Below are 17,416 nucleotides of genomic sequence, written 5' to 3'. Positions count from 1 at the left end.
ATACATACACAGACGCTCCACCATTCATACGCATCGACATTCCTTTCTACCCTTCAAGTAGATCCTTCGCTTATCACAAGAAAGTCTGGAGCCTTCAGAATCAACCGAGTTATTCGAGGTCAAATACCTGGAAAGGAAGATATCGCCATTTACACTTTGACTCGTTGCATCCCTATAACAAGCACCAGTAAAGATACCAACCTCCAATGGACCCATAACTCACCAAGATGTCTTCCTCCTCTGCCACCACCACCGAACCAATAATCGGGCCCCCCAATCCGCAGAACCCCCCCAAACTCCCTTGGGCATTCTCAGACTGCCCCCTAGATATACTGGTGGACCTCCTTACGCATATGCTGGAACTGCTCATCAAACATAACGACCAGGTTATCTTGACGCCCGATGCTTTGACGAGGTTCCACTCGAGAGCTGCCCCTGGGATTAGCGTGAAGGATTATTTGGGGAGGATAGTAAAGTATACGAACGTGGAGGTGAGTGATGTTTCTTATCCGGGTGAGGGTGTTGGGCTGGAATTATCCGTAGGAATGGAGCAGGAACAGCTGTACATCTGATGGAGATTGATGTCTGTGAAGTGGATGGATCCTGTACAGTGGGAAGTGGGATATCAGGCATAGTCAACATGAAATACCTACCAAAGACAAAGCTGACATCGTGCTATCACTCACTAGAAAATCCCCTTACTATCCCTCCTAGCATACATCGACACAACGTGTACCAACCTACCCTCTTTCACCTTATCCTCCCTGACGGTTCATCGGTTCCTCATAGCTTCCATATGCGCAGGATCAAAAGCTCAATGTGATGTCTTCTGTACGAACGCTCATTATGCGAAAGTCGGAGGTATCAAAACGCAGGAGTTGAATGCTTTGGAAAGGGAGTTATTGAGGGTCACAAAGTGGGATCTATGTGTGAGTTATCTTCTTACAGGGCCGTTTGGATTGTAAGGTATGGATATGGAAGGGCTTCAAATACGAATATTCAGTACACCATCGTCAATCGGGAGGTCTAGACTCTTCATGTCGCGACTGAAGCTAATCTTCTCGTCTATTGACCCAGTGTCACGCCGAACAGCTCCAGAAATACTACACCTCGCTCATCCGCTCACATGGCGGCTACGCTCAATCACCCCAACCCTCCATCCCACCCTTCTTACCCTTCCCCAGATCCCGTTCGAAACCCCGTGATCCGCAGACACAAGCACCCTCCCCTGCGGCAGCGGCAGAAGGCAGTGCTCCACTGGGACAAGGGGGCGAAGCGGAACCGCCGGATGAGGATGATGCGATGGGTGATTCTGATGATGGTGATTCTGAGGAGGATCAGGACCAGGGTCAGGAAGGAGATGAGTCGGGTATGCAGATAGATTCGCATGATCCGGAAGTCTCGCCGAGAGGTAGAAAGAGGATAAGGAAAACCTCAGGTGGTAATGGGATGATGGATATTGATCCTACTTCGCCTGCCATCCCTCAAGATATCCCAACAGGAACGTCCAATACCACAATGAACTCTCCCATATCTTCCACTTCGACAGGCTCATCCTCCGTCCCTTCCTCCTCTCGATCATCTATCTACCACCATACACCCGGTAGTGGCAGTTTGAAAGCTAGAAGATCAAGGTTGGTTTCGATAAGTGAATCTAAGATTGCTGAACCGAAGGTGGATACTACCCCTGCTGTCGCTGTGCCTGGACCGTCTCCTACCCACAGTGCGGACAGAGCGTCGACATCGACATCACCTTTGAATGAATTAGCAAGGAGAATAAGTTATTCAGACCCTACTAGACCCAAATCTACTTCTGGTGCAATAGGTGAACAACTATCTACGTCGACTGGCCACACACAGATGAAACCCAAATTACCGGCTCCAATACCTACACCCTCACGTAAATCGACCTCAGCAATAACGACCTCAGCAACCTCACATGATCCCAAATCTACCTCGCACTCCCATTCACACTCCAGTGGCAAGCTCCTGAAATCGCTCGTAGGAGGCATATTCAGGAGAAAATCGTTACCGGGCGATATCAATGATTCCTTGACCATCTCCCCGTCATCGTCAAATGGTAATGGGAATGGACATGGATCATTATCGACTTCTCTGGGAGGTACGAAAGGGAAATACAAACAACCTCAACCTCATGCTCAACCTCAAACGCAATACAACGTAATCCCCTCCAAACCTGTCCAATCACCTACCCTACCCAGTAAATCAGGAATATCATCCTCACGTCCGACTTCAGATTCCACTTCACCTAGAGTATATTCACCGAATTTAGTAGGGGGAACGGGAAACCCAACGAGATCGCCAGTAAGTAAACCTGGATTGGCCAAACCCGTCACTCCCAAAGTAAGGACGAGGGATGAAACTTCCCTTGATCCGAGGGAGAGGGTGGCCTTGGGTGCGCCTATGGTTGGGATGGGTATCGGAGTAGGAGGGGATGAAGATGGGGGAAAGAGGAGTAGGATACCTTGATGCACTGTTGAAATATGAGTTGGCAAGGAGGGTGATTAGAACCGATTGTGTGATCATGTTGATATTGAAGGAATAAGGGGATTAGAAGGTAGAGGACCGTAGCGTTGGATTATGGTTCGGACAAGACAATGCGAGCGGGTAGAGGATGTCATACATACTTTACTTTTTTGTGGCTTTGTTTTGACCTAGTTTAGTATCAGTCATTGTCCGTTGTTATATTTTTGTATATATATGTTGCGATGAATTGCAACTGCTCAGCAATTATGAAGCTGTGAGTAGCTGAATAGTGTTGTGGTGATTCCCTTAGACAATAGCAGAACAATCAGACATAAGATGAATGCATACTACTGTACATGGTACGACCAAAAAGGTCTTGTGTCTGTCGACACTCATCAATCATATGGACATATGCGCTCATGCGCTCAAAGTCCATCCCTATTGTACATCCCACCCATCCTGTGTTCGTTTCTTAGATACTCGGTCTGTTCTCTTCTGCTGTCGATCCTTATATCGCCGTACATTGCCTCTCTAGCCACCCTATCGCTCTCTCATCACCTACCTCCCTCAACATCGGACCGATCTTCTCCAGTACCTCGGAATGATACTCATTCAACCAATCTTTCTCGCTCGGGCTCAATAGCGAGATATCAAGAAGGGAGCTTTGTATGGGACACTATCATCACCTCAACCGAATCAGCCGCAACATCAAAGAAAGGGGAAAAGAACGAGGGAGCTGAGAGCTTAAAGCTTACCATACATATCCTCTCCATACCCAACCATCCTTTCCCACCGAAATTTTCCCTGGTCTCTGCCCTGACTATAATATCAACACCTTCTATCCTTATTCCGAATTTACCCTCGGCGTAATAACCCGGTTCGTTGGAGATTACCATACCCTCTACTAAGGGGACATCGTTATAGGCTGGTCGTTGACCTACGCCCTGTGGACCTTCATGGACGTTTAGGAATGACCCGATCCCATGGGATGTTCCGTGGCTGTACTCCCGCTCATCAGCACAGTATGATGAGGAGACGATATGGGTGGTCTAAGCGATAAGAGGGCGAAGGGGAATACTCACCGATAATCCATCCCGTCTGACCATAGTGCACGTCTAGCCAGTATATCTCTGGAACACCATCAGTGATGCCAGTCAAGTCATGCCTAGATCGCAGATCGGACTCACAAGATATATCCTATGAGAGAAGAATCGGTCTTAGTCAAAGCTTACTTCATAGGACGTCACTTCACTTACCTGTCGTGCCCTGCGGAAAGACAACGGTGTCGAGTGCTATATGGTGATATTAGCTTTGAGATGACTAGGTTTTGATGAAGCAGCTGACCTATATGACCTTGCAGCTAGATCCAAGTCAGCCAATCGACTTCATATGGGTGACAATGATGTGATTAAGAACGATGTGAACTTACCACTCTGGTGAACGCCCTCTTCTCCTCCTCTGTAGGCGTACCAAAGTGCTATACGAACATTAGCTGTTGGCTCAGATCAGCATAAGTCAAATTAACTCACAAAAGTCCTCGTCACATCAGTAGTGCCTGCACGTCTGTTAGCTATAAACATCCTTGAGGAATTGACAGCTCACCATCAAGATATTGCGCTGTGTAACGTATCAGCCGAACATGCTCATTTCACACGGATGAGTATTGGTTGGACTCGGTAACTCACCTCCTGAATCACATAGGTACATTTTATCTTTATCTATGATCGCTGATCCCTCTTTAGGTGGAGCATAATGTATGATAGCTAATTTCCACATTCAACACACCAGCTCGCCTTCGCAGTGATACATGACGTATTATCTAAACTTACCCGCATTAGCACCAGTTGAAGAGATAGTCTCGAAAGATAACCCCATGAACCACTTGTTCTCCCTATAACAGGAAAACAACTCATCAGCTAATACCCTTCAGCGCCTGAGATTTGTGGCCGATCCCATGACTTACTTTCTGTAGTTCTCCAGGACTCGCGCCGCATCATACTCCGACCACTTTTCATTCTGCTGTAGCGCCTCTTCCAGCCATGCGAAGTATCTTGCCAAGGCTACTCCATCTCGAATATGGCACTGGCGGAAGCCTTCGATCTCGGTCTATGTATGATCACTAGGAATCAGTCTGCGCGCCCGTCGTGGACAAGAGGGAAACCGGATCTGCGAGAGGAGATACGAAACTCACAGCATTTTTCTTAGCTTTGGACTCCTCAATGATCGATCTCCTGACTTCTACATTATCCTAAATACCACAGTACCGGACAAATCATTAGCCAAACAAGCCCTAAAAGGGAGCTTGAGAATGAAAAGTAGACGTCAACTCACCTCTCCAACAGCCTTGGCAATCGCCCAACTAGTTTTCATCCCTATCAAAACCTTATCCGTCTTCACCACCTTTTCCTCCTTGTCCCCCTCTTTCTCCACCTTAGCCTTCTTGGTGGAAGGCTCATCGTTCATATCCACGTCTTTGTCCGTCTGCTGCTGGGACCTCTCAACTGTCAATCTCTTCTGCCAGCTGCCCAGGGAATTCCAAATCTGATCGTAATCCAACAGCGCAATTCCGTTCTTATGTAGGTATTCTCGGACTGGGTCTGTCAGTGATTTGGGGGATGCGAAGAGGGTGCAGTCGTCCCTTGTGAGTATGGCATATGCGAAGAATACCTATGTACGCCGAACGACCGCAAGTTTAGCATTTTTACGGCAGAGAGGGGTACGGAGAGAACACAACATACAGGATTATAAGGTATATCGGCTCCTCTAAGGTTGAACAGCCAAGCAATCTCATCCAGACTCGTCACTATTATACCTGGACTACCGATCCTCTTGAGTTTATCCCTTATCCTACTTATCTTGCTTTCAACGGATTCACCAGTATATTGAGTGGATAGGTTGAATATCTCGTTAGTTGGTCTTGTCGGTTTCTGCTCCGATTCAGACCATATGATGTCGACCAGGTTCTCCGATATAGGTACGAGAGATGAGGTTGTCGGAGTTGCAGTGAGGGAGGTGGAGAGAGTGGTAGATTCGGATTGAGGGATTAGGGTGGGGTCGATGCCTATTCTTGAGGATGATGGGAGGTCCTGATGAGTATAAACCGAATACAACGTCAGCGCCGATTTACCCAGCTTTCATCGATGGATTATCCTTCAAGAATTGTGATGTAGGTTGGACTCGCAGATTTGAGCCATGCTCCCCACGTCGGTACTTCTGGTAATCCAGATTTCATCAACGTCCAGCTATAGGCACAACAAGAGGCGATCATTAGCCTAAGACCTCGACGAAGTGATTATTCGCTTCACTCACCCTTCTCCCAGCTGCTTCTCAGCTTGTACCCAGTACCTCCCATCAGTCCAACATCTAGCTTCATTGTGAGTTATCACTGCGCACCCTGCTGATCCGGTAAACGAAGTTATATATGCTCGTCTTGCGTCGCAGGGAGCAAGGTATTCCGAAGCGTCTACAACGCAGGTGTTACCATGTTAGATCGTTGTACACTTGTTCTGCCGATGTAGAGCAGACTCACGAGCATCTTCCGAAGGTACTACACTATAGCAAACGAGTCAGCTTGATGTGTCTGATCAAACGAGGTCTACACATACTACGCATCGATATTCCTATCCTTCATCAGTTCCCTCAACTTGGTCAATTTGGACGATGATCCTGATGTCATCGTTGTTGTTGTGATAGTCCTAGCGACCGAGTGATGGTAGGTGAGGATCGTTGATATTCTTGGGTGAAGATATGATGTGGGAGATGATACTGTTCTACCGAGGAGAAGCATGGGGTATTGAAATGCAAGTATAAACAACGCTGAACATGATCATCTTGGACATTAATAGGATTGAACATGTGGTCACTGGTCACTCGACCGGATCAGGTGTCCCGACTGACTAGCACCTCCACTTCCGACGGAAACAACCCAATAACGCAACAACAACCAAAAAACATGCATGTATTCTCAGACCCAACTACCATGTATCTTGTGCATCAAAACTTGTGCCAATAACAGCTAGACGCCAGGCAAAGCCACCCGCAATCTTTTTCTCATTCTTGAGCTGATTTCTAGCAAATTCGGCTCCGTCTCGGGAGTGACGAACCCATGTCTTATCAGGAAATCAACCAAGATTAACCCGCAATTCGGCTTGAACCTGTCTGCGTGCAAGGCTTCGATGACTTCGGGAATGGTCAAAAGCTACCGCTCGCATGATGGTGAGCAACACAGCTGTGACCGTATCGTGATATTGAGATGGAATACTCCATTCAGGGGAGAGCATTACTCACAGAAAACGATTCGACCTCGTCGTCGTTCGGCTTCAACTTGATGTACTCCGCCGAGTCCGAGGGGGGTAACGGTAGATCATAGACATATGACACCTCTACAAAGCAAGTCAGCTACCCTATAAATACTCCGGTTACTCACCAGGTTGCAGAAAACCCTCATCTGTGATATAGAAGTAAGTAGTGACACCGGCATTCCTGAGTCACCCGTCGACATCAGCGCTCACGTTAGTTGAACAGATATTACTCACTTGACATATCTCTCGATGAACGCTCCGGGTAAACTTGCTTCCTCATCGCATTCCTTGAGCAATGTTTCAAAAGGTGTTGATCCGGCTGATATACCTCCTGAGACGGACTGCGGCACAGCGTCAGACTAACTTAGATTAACAACTTACATCCCCGGATGGTTAGTCAATATTAACGTACGTTGTCCAATTTACCTGGCCAGCTACAGACTCTCCACGGAGTCAGCATCTATCTCCCAAGAACTCTGCTGTGCAAATGACTCACGTGGACTTGGTCTTGCTCCTGGTAGGTACCCAAATTTTCATGTTCTCACCTTCACCCTCATAAGCTTTACGTACTGTACGTGTCAGCGCAACCTCCAATGCCTCATAACGAGGAAGTCCAACCTACCAGTCATACGTACTCCGAAAGTAGCCACCCCAAACAAGGGGCAAGCTGACCTCTCCAGATTGAAGATGACATTCCCGTAGATTCCAGGGTCTGAGCTGGCGATCAGACCAGATGATTTCGAAGAGGCATACACAGCGTAGCACTCGTCCCTCCATCCTTTGCCACATTCATCAGTACAGGTCAAGGGAAAGCTCTGGTCAGTCTGGATGACCTAATCTACCATACGCTGAAGAGAGAGGTAGGCAGGAATGGACAAAAGTGATTCAGACACCCGGCACTCTCACCAGATAATCGTCCCCAAAACTTCCCACACTCCTTCCAAAGCTTCACCACCCTCCCACCCTCCCTACCGATCTCCTCTCCCCCCTTGGCGACCAGACTCTCAGTAAAATACACACACCTGACTTGCGCAGTTTCCTTGTCTTCTTCGAACTTCCATATACCCTCTGCGACGGCCCTCATCTCTTTCACCACATCGTGGCATAATAGTCCAATCGGAGGTAGGTCGTTCTGGAAATCTGATAAGGTCAGATGGAAAGGTATGTACCCCTCGGCAATACCTGTAGGGCAATAGGGGAATCTGTCGGCTTGGCTGATTATAGGTAATAGGGAGATGGTCATTTTGTCTCTTGTGTTAGTATGTACTTTCGAAGCTCAAGCCTTGGCGGTGTATCTATATTTGGTTGAACCACATTTAATGCAGTGGTGATGAGTGACTTATGCGAACATGCTCCAACATATAGACTGAAGCATCGCCCGTTACGAGTCGAAAAGCATCAAAAGCAAAGGATGACAATCGACTCGATGTCGTATGTCCTTTCACTCACCTTCAAGTCATCTACGTCGACTCGAAGGTGAATCGGTTCTTCACTACAGACGAAACACCAATGTATACAGTAATATGAAACGCTGGCTCCCTAAGTTATGCGATGAAAGGACTATGACCGAGCTTCTGCATATCCGAGCGAAAGCTCGTTCGACCCATGACCCATGTTCCATGAATCAGCAAACGTCATTCTCCAGTGTATAGTATTCATATCACATGACGATATGACGCGAAACAAAGCAAGTATGACTTACGACGAAGATGGAGATCGTCGCCTGCTCGGGCTCGTGTCCATCGTCACCCTGTCAGGTCCGAGGTGTACCTCCGAAGAGTAAGTCCGTATACGACTTTGTAGCCTACTCCGACCGCAGAGTAGGCTCAACCGGTATGTTGAATGCATAGCATCGTGAGTCAAACCCTGCTCACATTGACCATCATCCTACATTAGAATGCATAAAGGATGTCAACTCGGTGTTCATCAACCACAGCTTGTACTGCACCACCTCGGCGCTCTGAGTCGAAAGAAAGCGAAAGCGATGATCCGCCGATCGACATGCACGTAAAGTAGTCCGCACCTATAGAGGTGATAGTCAACACCGGATAGGAGTGTAAGGTATAAATACCTGTTCGAACTATCGATTTCCCCTCTTTCTCTTCCTCATCAAACTAATCTTCTTCACTCACGCTTACACCCAACAAACCAACAAACCAATCACTCAAGATGTTCATCCCCACACTCCTCCTCCCTCTCCTCGCCACCCTGGCCCTATCCTTCGCCTCCCCCATCTCCCCCCGAGCCTCCAAGGGAGAAGGCTCATACTTCCGCTCCTCCTCCACCCCCAATACCTGCCTAACCGTACAAAACGGCTATGCCGCCATTGGTTCAACAGTAGCACTGACCAACTGCGTTGCCATCCCCGGTACATACCTTGACGAATTCCAATTATTCTCACCCACCGGCGCTCAGAAGAGAGGTCCAATCAAGTTGGTGGCTCATCCTGAACTTTGTCTTGAGGCTGATATCTCCAATGGGAATGGGGGGAAAGTTACGGTACAATCTTGTGATGCTTCTAGGGAGGGGCAGGCGTTTAGTATTGGGAGTGTCGAGGGGTCGAAGATGAAGATTACTATTGGCGAAAATGGATGTAAGTCCTCTCCCATCCTGTGTGTAGTGTATACATGAACATGAGTGGAGGTGGAATGCAAGAGAGAGAGGAGCTGATATTGTGTGATGGATGGACCAGCTCAATGCCTCGACGTAGTCAAGGACAGTGCACCCATCGATGCCAAGCCATACGGATCGATTAAGGACTTGCAAACTTGGGAATGCCATGGTGCGGACCATCCCGACGTAGCTCAGGTGAGTACCTCATTGTCAATGACGGGGTTTCCATGCTGATATGTGTAACGCGGTCTTAGCAATACTTTTCGCTCGCATAAGTCGGCCAGTTGAGCTTCTTGAGCATCAATGCCGGCCAAGTCGGGCATTATGGAATGAGGAATGGACAATGTCATGGAACGTTCACCACATCAGTCATAATGAACACCTACGATCGTATACACCCTTGTTGATAGAATGACGCATGTTTTACCTTTTTATGAATGAGTTTTGTCTACCATACGCATTCTGCGGGCTGGGTGTTTGTAAGTGCCACGGACTCGTTCGTGGCTCTGACTCAATCTCAATGCTATGTCTTTACACCCGAGCTTCTTAGGCAGACATCACAACCCCATAGTATTATAGACTGCAATGCATACGACTTGAAATGATCAACCAACAAACTCGACGAAGAAGTATGAACGAATCATACGGATACTGTATATAAAGCACGCGATGATATGGGAGAGAAAGACGATAGACAAATACTGACAGACAGTTTTAACATCCACCAAAGCGACATCAGCTGATATCACCAAAGTCCATAAATCATCAACGAGTTTAAAACCATCCAACTCACGAGTGATATGTCCGCATCATCGATCCGGTTCGAGGTCATTTGAGGGATCATCGAAACTTGAAGAAGGCATGGTCAGTGATGAGTATCTGGTCCGATTGGTCAGCGACCACCCAGAAATCATAGAGAGGATCAGACGACTGAATGAATACGCTATCCTCATTTCTGCACTTCAGGTAGTGCAGAAGATACAGAAAGGCCTTGGTTTCTCTTCCTTGATGTAGACACAAAGCTCAAAGCCTCTCGAACGATGGAGCATGACTCACCGAGCGGTTCGTTCAGTACCACACCGCATGACCGGACAAGTGGCCTGTAATCAGCAATCATATGATAGTCAGTAGCGGTCATCCTATACCCTCTTTCGTGGGGATATCTGGTTAATGCAGAAGGGAGAAGAATAGATCAGACACTTTGGAAAGAAGAAATGTCACGCCGATTCTCATCGTGAGAAACCGATACGAAGAGAGTTAAACTTGTACATCATTTCAAAGGGTGGATACAAGACGGACACATCGGTTCTCCTGACACCTTCACCGGCGTAACGAAAAGAATGAACAGTACTCGCCTTGATGGAACGTATCTATGCGGTGAAATTGATATCGTCAGCTCAATTGTACTGTACTGTCTAGGAGTCAGGAAAGGAGGGGGAAGGAAGGAAGGTTCAGCGCCATGGAAGTTTTTGATTTGTCTCCATCACCGCAGCATAGCGCTTTGATTCAAGAGGATATAGGTCAAGATGTCATCACTGGACGGGGATGGTCGAGAAGTTGGGACAAACAATGAAGGTCTGGGTAAGGAACTCAAACTTACCAATAGATCATGCTCAGTTTTGGGTTACTGTCGAAAATCGAAACCCTAGTGTGAGAAGCACGAGGATCAGCGTTTATCGCAATCAACCACAAAGCAGGTCGTAAAGGAGAATAAAGGACGAAGATCATATAGAGTGTTCAATGATTGGTTGTTTCCTCAATCTCCCAACCATCATGGATGAGAGTTGCAGATAAGCCATGCAATGGTATAATCATGGTGTGGAGGGACAGCGATACAGAGCAGCAATATGTAGAAGGAAGATTGACCCACCTCAAAAGATCGTGGCGATCGGCTCTAATGAAGTGAGCTCTAGGGTTAGAAGGCATCTCGTCAGCTCGCCACTCAAGATTACATCAGAGGTATACACCCATCAACGCCACAAGGGGTACCGTAGTACGATGAATATATCAGAGTTGTCATGAAAATGGTCCATCACACAGCAAAAAGGACCGACTCACCAGATTCACTCGAATCGCATCATCGTGTCATCGTATCATCGTATTATCGAGACAAGGTTTACTGGGAATCACCACAACAACAAGGTCAGCTCGAGCGATCCACATCGACACAAGACCAAAAAGCAATGGAAGTAGAATTCAAAGGGTAGAATCAGAATCTAGACAGTTTAGTATACTCTCACCGTGTAGACACGTAGAGTTTACACGCGTTTAAGATTGTTCATCATGATGAGATCAGGCCAAGGGATTGGAAAGAGAAGGAAGGACGATATCTTACTTACCAATTGTACACGGCATCCACTACACCTAGGGTCTTGTTGGCAGATATACTGGGATGTTCAATCGTGCATTGTATACTTACTTGTTGTATGACTAATAGGAGAGAGAAGAAATGAGACGAGGAGATAGGGGAGAAGACCATTTCTCCCTCTGATTATATATGTGTGTGACTGTCCTCAGTATGCATGAGAATTTGGTGGGAATACAGAAGGATACCTCGTGTAAAACACAATACAAACAAATACATCATATCCATCAAAACCTCACATCACCTCTGCTTTCACACCTTCAAACACAATAAACATCAATTGTCAATCAATCTCAAGAAAAGCGATCAAAGCTCGACGTCAAAGGAACGCATGGACCTCCAGCCAGACTAGACTTCTAGATCCATTATTATTCCTGTGCCAAGACATGAATCTCGCTTAAGTTGATGGGACTGTATACGAGTACACTATGACCCGACTCATCAGTCTGAGCGTGAGAAGTGTACACCATAAACATACAGTACAGAGAGATATGACTTCGTTGTATCTGCCATGGGGATGCATGAGGACTAGGAGGCCAGAGTAGTGGAGTCAAAGTAGGTAGAAGTGAGTGAGAGAACGCTTTCAACCAATCCTGCAACCCTCAAAGGAGGTGTCTCAGTCGTTGACACCATCCAAACCAAACCCTTGGATTCGCTTAATTCGCCAACGGACACCCTCGGATCCATTCGGATCATTCCTTATTTCATCGTCGAGGCATTGCAAAAAAGTTGTACTGCAATGCGAAACAGCGAAATCCAACGATGAACTCTTTTGGCTAGGTCATAGTCTACCAATGATCTTGTATACGTCACGTAACGACGATATCAACAAGACACGGTATACATCGCTTTATCATCAAACAGAATACTTATCTTACACATCTCATAAGTAACCAACTCATGTCATAACCTATCAAGACTATAATCAAATCGAAATACTCCAGAAGCGCAAAACCGTACCAATCATTTCCTACTCCTCGTAGCCCTAGTAGCAACAGGTACAGGTACACCCGAACCCGTCGCACCCGTCGCATCCTTCGTAACTCCTACTCGCTTCTTCGCACCCGCACCTGCAGATATCTCCTCATGAGACCCATCATCGTTCTCCTTGTTCCCCACCGCCGCAGTAGCCCTTCTTCGTGAAGAAGCCGAGGTAGAGACCTTCTCTTCGTGCTTAGTGGTAGTCCTGAGTGAGGGAGCAGGTACCTTGCTTCTCGTTGAATTCGAGGTAGAAGTAGAAGTACTCGTCTTCTCCTCAGCCACTCCAGATTGTTCAGGCAACTGAGCCAGGACTTTCTTCCCTCTAGAAGGCTTCGATCCCCCCTCTTCAACTTCCACTGTAGTCTGTCTAGTAGCTCTCGTAGAAGCAGACTTGGTTCTTGTGGATTTACTACCGGCCTCTTCAACCTGGACAGCTTCGTCAGGTTCGGCCGTTGATTTGGCTCTGGTAGATCGTGATCTACTAGCTGTTGCTCTAGATGGCGCAGAAGGTTCAGGATCCACAGAGGTCGTTCGTTTAGCTCGGGTGGATCTGGATTTCGGTTCTTCATCTACCGTCTTGGTGACGGGCTCAGCTCTTCGATTTCTGGTAGATTTCGATTTGGGTTCAGTCGTATCAACTTCAGCTTGAGGGGCTCTGGACGTGGAGGTAGATGCAGCAGCTTGTCGAGCAGGGATTCTGGTCGTTGCTTTGGTAGGTGCGGCAGAGGTAGAAGGTGCGGCTCGTCGAGATCGAGAAGCTGTTGAGGTAGAAGTGGAAGTGGTAGTAGCAGGTCTGGGGAGTTTAGAGGTCGCGGCGGGTTTCTTCTCTCCGCCAGTCTTCGCTGTGTCTTGTGCCTGCTGAGTCACAATTTCCTCCGCAATTTCATCGTCTTCAGCCTTATTGGCATCTTCCTCAGCAATTACACCAACAGCCTCTTCAGCTTGCTCAATCTCCTCCTCTTCTTCTTCCTCAAACATCTCTCCGATCCCTTCGAATCCAGGTGTCTGAGTGATCTTGGGCTGTTGGAACATATGCTTCATCCCGCTGAAATTGGGCGTAGCAGGTACGCAAGGTTGTCTGAGCATCTCTTTGACGCCTACCAGGGACGGCGAACCGACTTCCTTGGGAGTGGCGGGGAATAGGTTTTTGAGACCTCTCATGTCTGGTGTCTTGGCTGGTAGAGGTTGTTTGAGCATCTCTCGAATACCGGTGTAAGATGGTGTGGAAGGTGATGAGGGGGTATCGTACTCCGGCGAAGAGGGTGCTTGAGCTTGAATGGTAAGCGAGCTTTGTTGTGAGGTGGTGGTTATACCTTCACTTGGACATTCCATAATCTGGTCTTCTTTCTTAAGTCTAGGGAAGATGGGAGTTTTGGGACCTTGACCCTCGATTCTTCGCGGATTCACACTCCATGATCCCATTTCTCTGCTCTCGGGCTTATGACTAGGTGTAGAAGGCAAGACGAATCCTACAGTCGCTCGTCTATCAGCTCGTTGGACGGATTGTCGACGCATCTTATCGAGTCGTTTCTTGATGTCGTCCATCGGTGTGCTTGGTACTGCTTGAATGTGGTCGGATGGTTCGGGTGATTGAGCGGTCAGAGCTGGATGAGATGGGGTAGAGACCAAGTCAGAGAAACGGGTCTCGATGACTGGGTTCTTGAAACCGCTAGCGGGGGGAGCGGGAAGTTGTCTTGGCGTGGCGAGTGATTCTCTTCTTCGTTTAGCCTATGTTGCGGATCAGCATGATGTCTATTGAAGAGCGAATACGTCGGGCTTACCTCAGCTTTAGCCGCTTCTGATTTGACAGGAGTAGCAAACACTTTCCTCTCTACGACAGGTTCTTCGTCCGTTTCAGCTTTCATCTCCTCTTCAGCCGCTGGTACAGCCAACGTAACTCTTCGAGATGGTTTGCCCATCGATCCAGGCGGAGCACGTTCCCTCTTGAAAGCACTTGGCGTAGCTGGAAGGCGTTCGAATCGAACAGGTGGAGCACCGATATTTGCCAAAGATCGTCTAGGTAATTTATGGATGTTCCGTTCAGGCTGTGGAGTGAAGAACTGCTTGGAAAGAGGTTGTCGCTATAATACTATGATCAGCTATTCTGTCCATTCATAATGGGATCAGCGGAGCTTACTGTTTGAGGTGTACCAGGAAGTGACATCACTTCATCCTCATCCACTTGATGCTCTTCTGGGTCATCATCCTCGGGCTGTACCTCTTCTACCGAGCTATCAGCAGGAATGTTCACTGCTTGCTCATATTCCTCATATACTCCAACGTCATGATCTTCTTCAATGTCCATCTCGTCATCCTCATGATCCAGAGGATCGTCGTTGTTGATGTATTCCTCTTCCACCTCTGGGTGATTTATGGTGAACTCAATAACGCCTTGACCCGGCTGTAATCAAAAGATCTTTAGTATTTATCCATCTGACCTGTGTATAGAGGTAACTTACAATATCCAAAGATTGATCAGCTTCCAAAGAATCCTGACCACTGGAGTCCGACTCAAATGACACTTCAGCCGTACCGTCCTCTTGGATCCATTTGAGTTCCTCATCTTGTTCATCTTGTTGAGGCTCGTCCTCGTCAGACATCTCTTCGTCCTCCTGTCGCAACGGAGCCTCAGGGATGGGAGTCGTGCTTTTCCTTCCGGCTCTGTATTTGGGACTTGTACTCTTCCTTCTAGTTTCGATAGTACCAGCTTCGATCGCACCTTCCACTCCCGACGCTCGTGATTCCTGCCATACCTTTCTGGCTGAACGAAGGAGCAACGCTTTACGGAGAGTAGCCGGGCCTTTGGGTGTTGAAAGAGCTACCCGAGCGGGAACAGGAGTAGAGTTAGCCTTTTGTGAAGCTGAAGTGGTAGGTGGGTTGTAAGGTGTATCACTAGCGACTGGCAGAGGGACAGATCGAGGTGTCTTGGGTGGAGATGCAGGTGCGGGAGAGTCTTTGGACACTGGGGAAGTTGATTTATCTCCGACATGCGTGGGTCTGACTTGCTCGACAGCTGCCGTCTTACGGGTACGAGGTACTGCACTCGTGTTTCGTAACGGGGCTTTACGGGTTTGCTGAGGGGTTATAAATGGGTTGTCGTGGATTGGCTGTACCACAGTATAAGCTCAAAGAACCTAATACTGTATGGGCGCAACGAATAGCTTACTTTATTTGTAACGACGGGTTCTTCATTCTCCTTATTCTTCTCTTCGTTCATTTCCAAGTAGACCTTGTCACCTTCATCGCCATTGGCCACATCGACTGCAGGTTCTTCCTCTTGCTCTTCCTGTTCTTGCGGCACTTCCTCACTGAGCTTGGACTTGCTTGCAGACTTTGCAGGCGTACCCATCCCGCCCAAGCCAAGTGTACTGTGTCTTCTGTTCTTGATGGGAGAAAGAGGTACGAAGGTTTTACCTTCCGGAACGAGGGAAAGTCGATGGGATGCTCGTCGGCGGATGGGCTGATGTCCAGGAGAGCTGAAGGAAGGTTGCTTGGCAGGTGATGGGGCTGCTTGCATCTCACTAGAAAGTTGGACTGCAGGTGAGAATGATATAGGGGTATCGACTGAGGGACCATACTCGAATCGGAAAGGTTTCTTTCGGATTGTGATGACATCTTTATCGTTGAGAGGGATCTCTGAGGGTGGTTTGTAGGCAGTCGGGCTCTGTCCTGATGGAGTGTACAGAAGTCCATTTGTACCTTTGACGTGAAGTGTGGCCTTTGAATGTATGTTAGCGTATGGTAGTTGAACGTCGGAGTGTAAAATAGACTCACATGACCACTGATGATGTCAAAGGCAATCTCGCAATGTAGTTTGGATACGTCAGAATAGTACAATCGTACCTACTCAGACATGTCAGCTTGAAAATAAGTCACATACTACGAGATGATACAGATCTGGCTTACATCACAGTCATAATCACTGCGAGAGCGAATGCATTTGAGGTCAGCACTGTGGACTGCACTAGTATACTGATGAAACACTCACCGTCCAAAGGTTATCCTCTCCGCATCCAACGGTATAGTCTGTACATCACCCCCTCCTTTCCTCTTCATGAGTGTCAATCTACCATAAGTGATTGGTGGAGGGCCCGATGGCATAGGCGATCCATCTCTTTCCCACTCTGACATGGTGGATTGTCGATATTTGTACGTTGGGCTGTTAAAGGTGTTTGTTGATCGCTGTCTCTTCGTTGTTGCTGGTTGTTGCAAAGGTTGCTGGTTGTTGCAAAGGTTGCTGGCGGTTGGTGGGGAATGATGAACAATCCTAATGCTTCATAGTTGGATTCGTATGCTGTAGAAAGGCAATGGAAGGTCAGGTGATGATCCGAAAGATGATATGTGAATGGAATGCGGATCAGAATCAGATATGAGCTTAATGATGTTTGTTTGTTCACTCAACGTTCAAAGTTGAATCATCATTTCATGTCAATGTCAACAAACATCAGGCGCGTGCGATACTGTCCATCATCTTGTTCGATCCCCTCCCTTAAGTCTCGGGACCACGTCTTACGTAACCCATGAACTGCCCACTCTTTTGCCTTCGGGGACAGCCGATCATTTGCCATTGTCATGCATCCTTTTTGGGCTACTCATAAGGTCCAAAGTGACGAGTGATGGCGATGTGATGGATCATGCATGTCCGTCTTATCTATCACCCATACAAACC

General features: G+C 47.6%; 5 protein-coding genes across 5 annotated transcripts; 2 read left to right on the top strand and 3 right to left on the bottom strand.

The window, feature by feature from the left end:
* Positions 1–227: 227 nt before the first annotated feature.
* Positions 228–2,490, top strand: I302_103502 (uncharacterized protein; the record flags this gene model as incomplete). Its single annotated transcript, XM_019188871.1, has 3 exons — positions 228–491; positions 690–929; positions 1,078–2,490. 3 exons carry the CDS (start codon positions 228–230, stop codon positions 2,488–2,490), a joined length of 1,917 nt encoding a protein of 638 aa, XP_019048433.1.
* Positions 2,491–2,995: 505 nt separating this feature from the next.
* I302_103501 (uncharacterized protein) lies at positions 2,996–6,163 on the bottom strand (the record flags this gene model as incomplete). The annotated part of the gene is made up of 18 exons (XM_065869679.1): positions 2,996–3,163; positions 3,243–3,486; positions 3,570–3,617; positions 3,740–3,779; positions 3,832–3,847; positions 3,917–3,964; positions 4,017–4,042; positions 4,090–4,104; positions 4,173–4,250; positions 4,317–4,378; positions 4,451–4,593; positions 4,679–4,735; positions 4,819–5,154; positions 5,226–5,573; positions 5,669–5,729; positions 5,797–5,950; positions 6,017–6,039; positions 6,093–6,163. The coding sequence occupies 18 exons, from the start codon at positions 6,161–6,163 to the stop codon at positions 2,996–2,998; spliced, it is 1,938 nt and encodes a 645-aa protein (XP_065725751.1).
* Positions 6,164–6,502: 339 nt separating this feature from the next.
* On the bottom strand, positions 6,503–8,031 carry I302_103500 (uncharacterized protein; the record flags this gene model as incomplete). Its single annotated transcript, XM_019188869.1, has 8 exons — positions 6,503–6,685; positions 6,775–6,869; positions 6,914–6,969; positions 7,023–7,129; positions 7,201–7,222; positions 7,285–7,348; positions 7,411–7,566; positions 7,695–8,031. 8 exons carry the CDS (start codon positions 8,029–8,031, stop codon positions 6,503–6,505), a joined length of 1,020 nt encoding a protein of 339 aa, XP_019048431.1.
* A 926-nt stretch (positions 8,032–8,957) lies between these two features.
* On the top strand, positions 8,958–9,676 carry I302_103499 (uncharacterized protein; the record flags this gene model as incomplete). Its single annotated transcript, XM_019188868.1, has 3 exons — positions 8,958–9,381; positions 9,481–9,596; positions 9,656–9,676. The coding sequence occupies 3 exons, from the start codon at positions 8,958–8,960 to the stop codon at positions 9,674–9,676; spliced, it is 561 nt and encodes a 186-aa protein (XP_019048430.1).
* Positions 9,677–12,729: 3,053 nt separating this feature from the next.
* I302_103498 (uncharacterized protein) lies at positions 12,730–16,878 on the bottom strand (the record flags this gene model as incomplete). Its single annotated transcript, XM_019188867.1, has 8 exons — positions 12,730–14,475; positions 14,529–14,828; positions 14,885–15,148; positions 15,207–15,854; positions 15,914–16,465; positions 16,522–16,590; positions 16,654–16,669; positions 16,736–16,878. 8 exons carry the CDS (start codon positions 16,876–16,878, stop codon positions 12,730–12,732), a joined length of 3,738 nt encoding a protein of 1,245 aa, XP_019048429.1.
* Between the last annotated feature and the right edge of the window lie 538 nt (positions 16,879–17,416).

The sequence above is a fragment of the Kwoniella bestiolae genome, chromosome 2, assembly GCF_000512585.2.
Source record: "Kwoniella bestiolae CBS 10118 chromosome 2, complete sequence".
Taxonomy (NCBI): Eukaryota; Fungi; Basidiomycota; class Tremellomycetes; order Tremellales; family Cryptococcaceae; genus Kwoniella; species Kwoniella bestiolae.
Note: the sequence above shows the minus strand (reverse complement) of the source record. Positions and strands in the feature narration are given on the sequence as shown.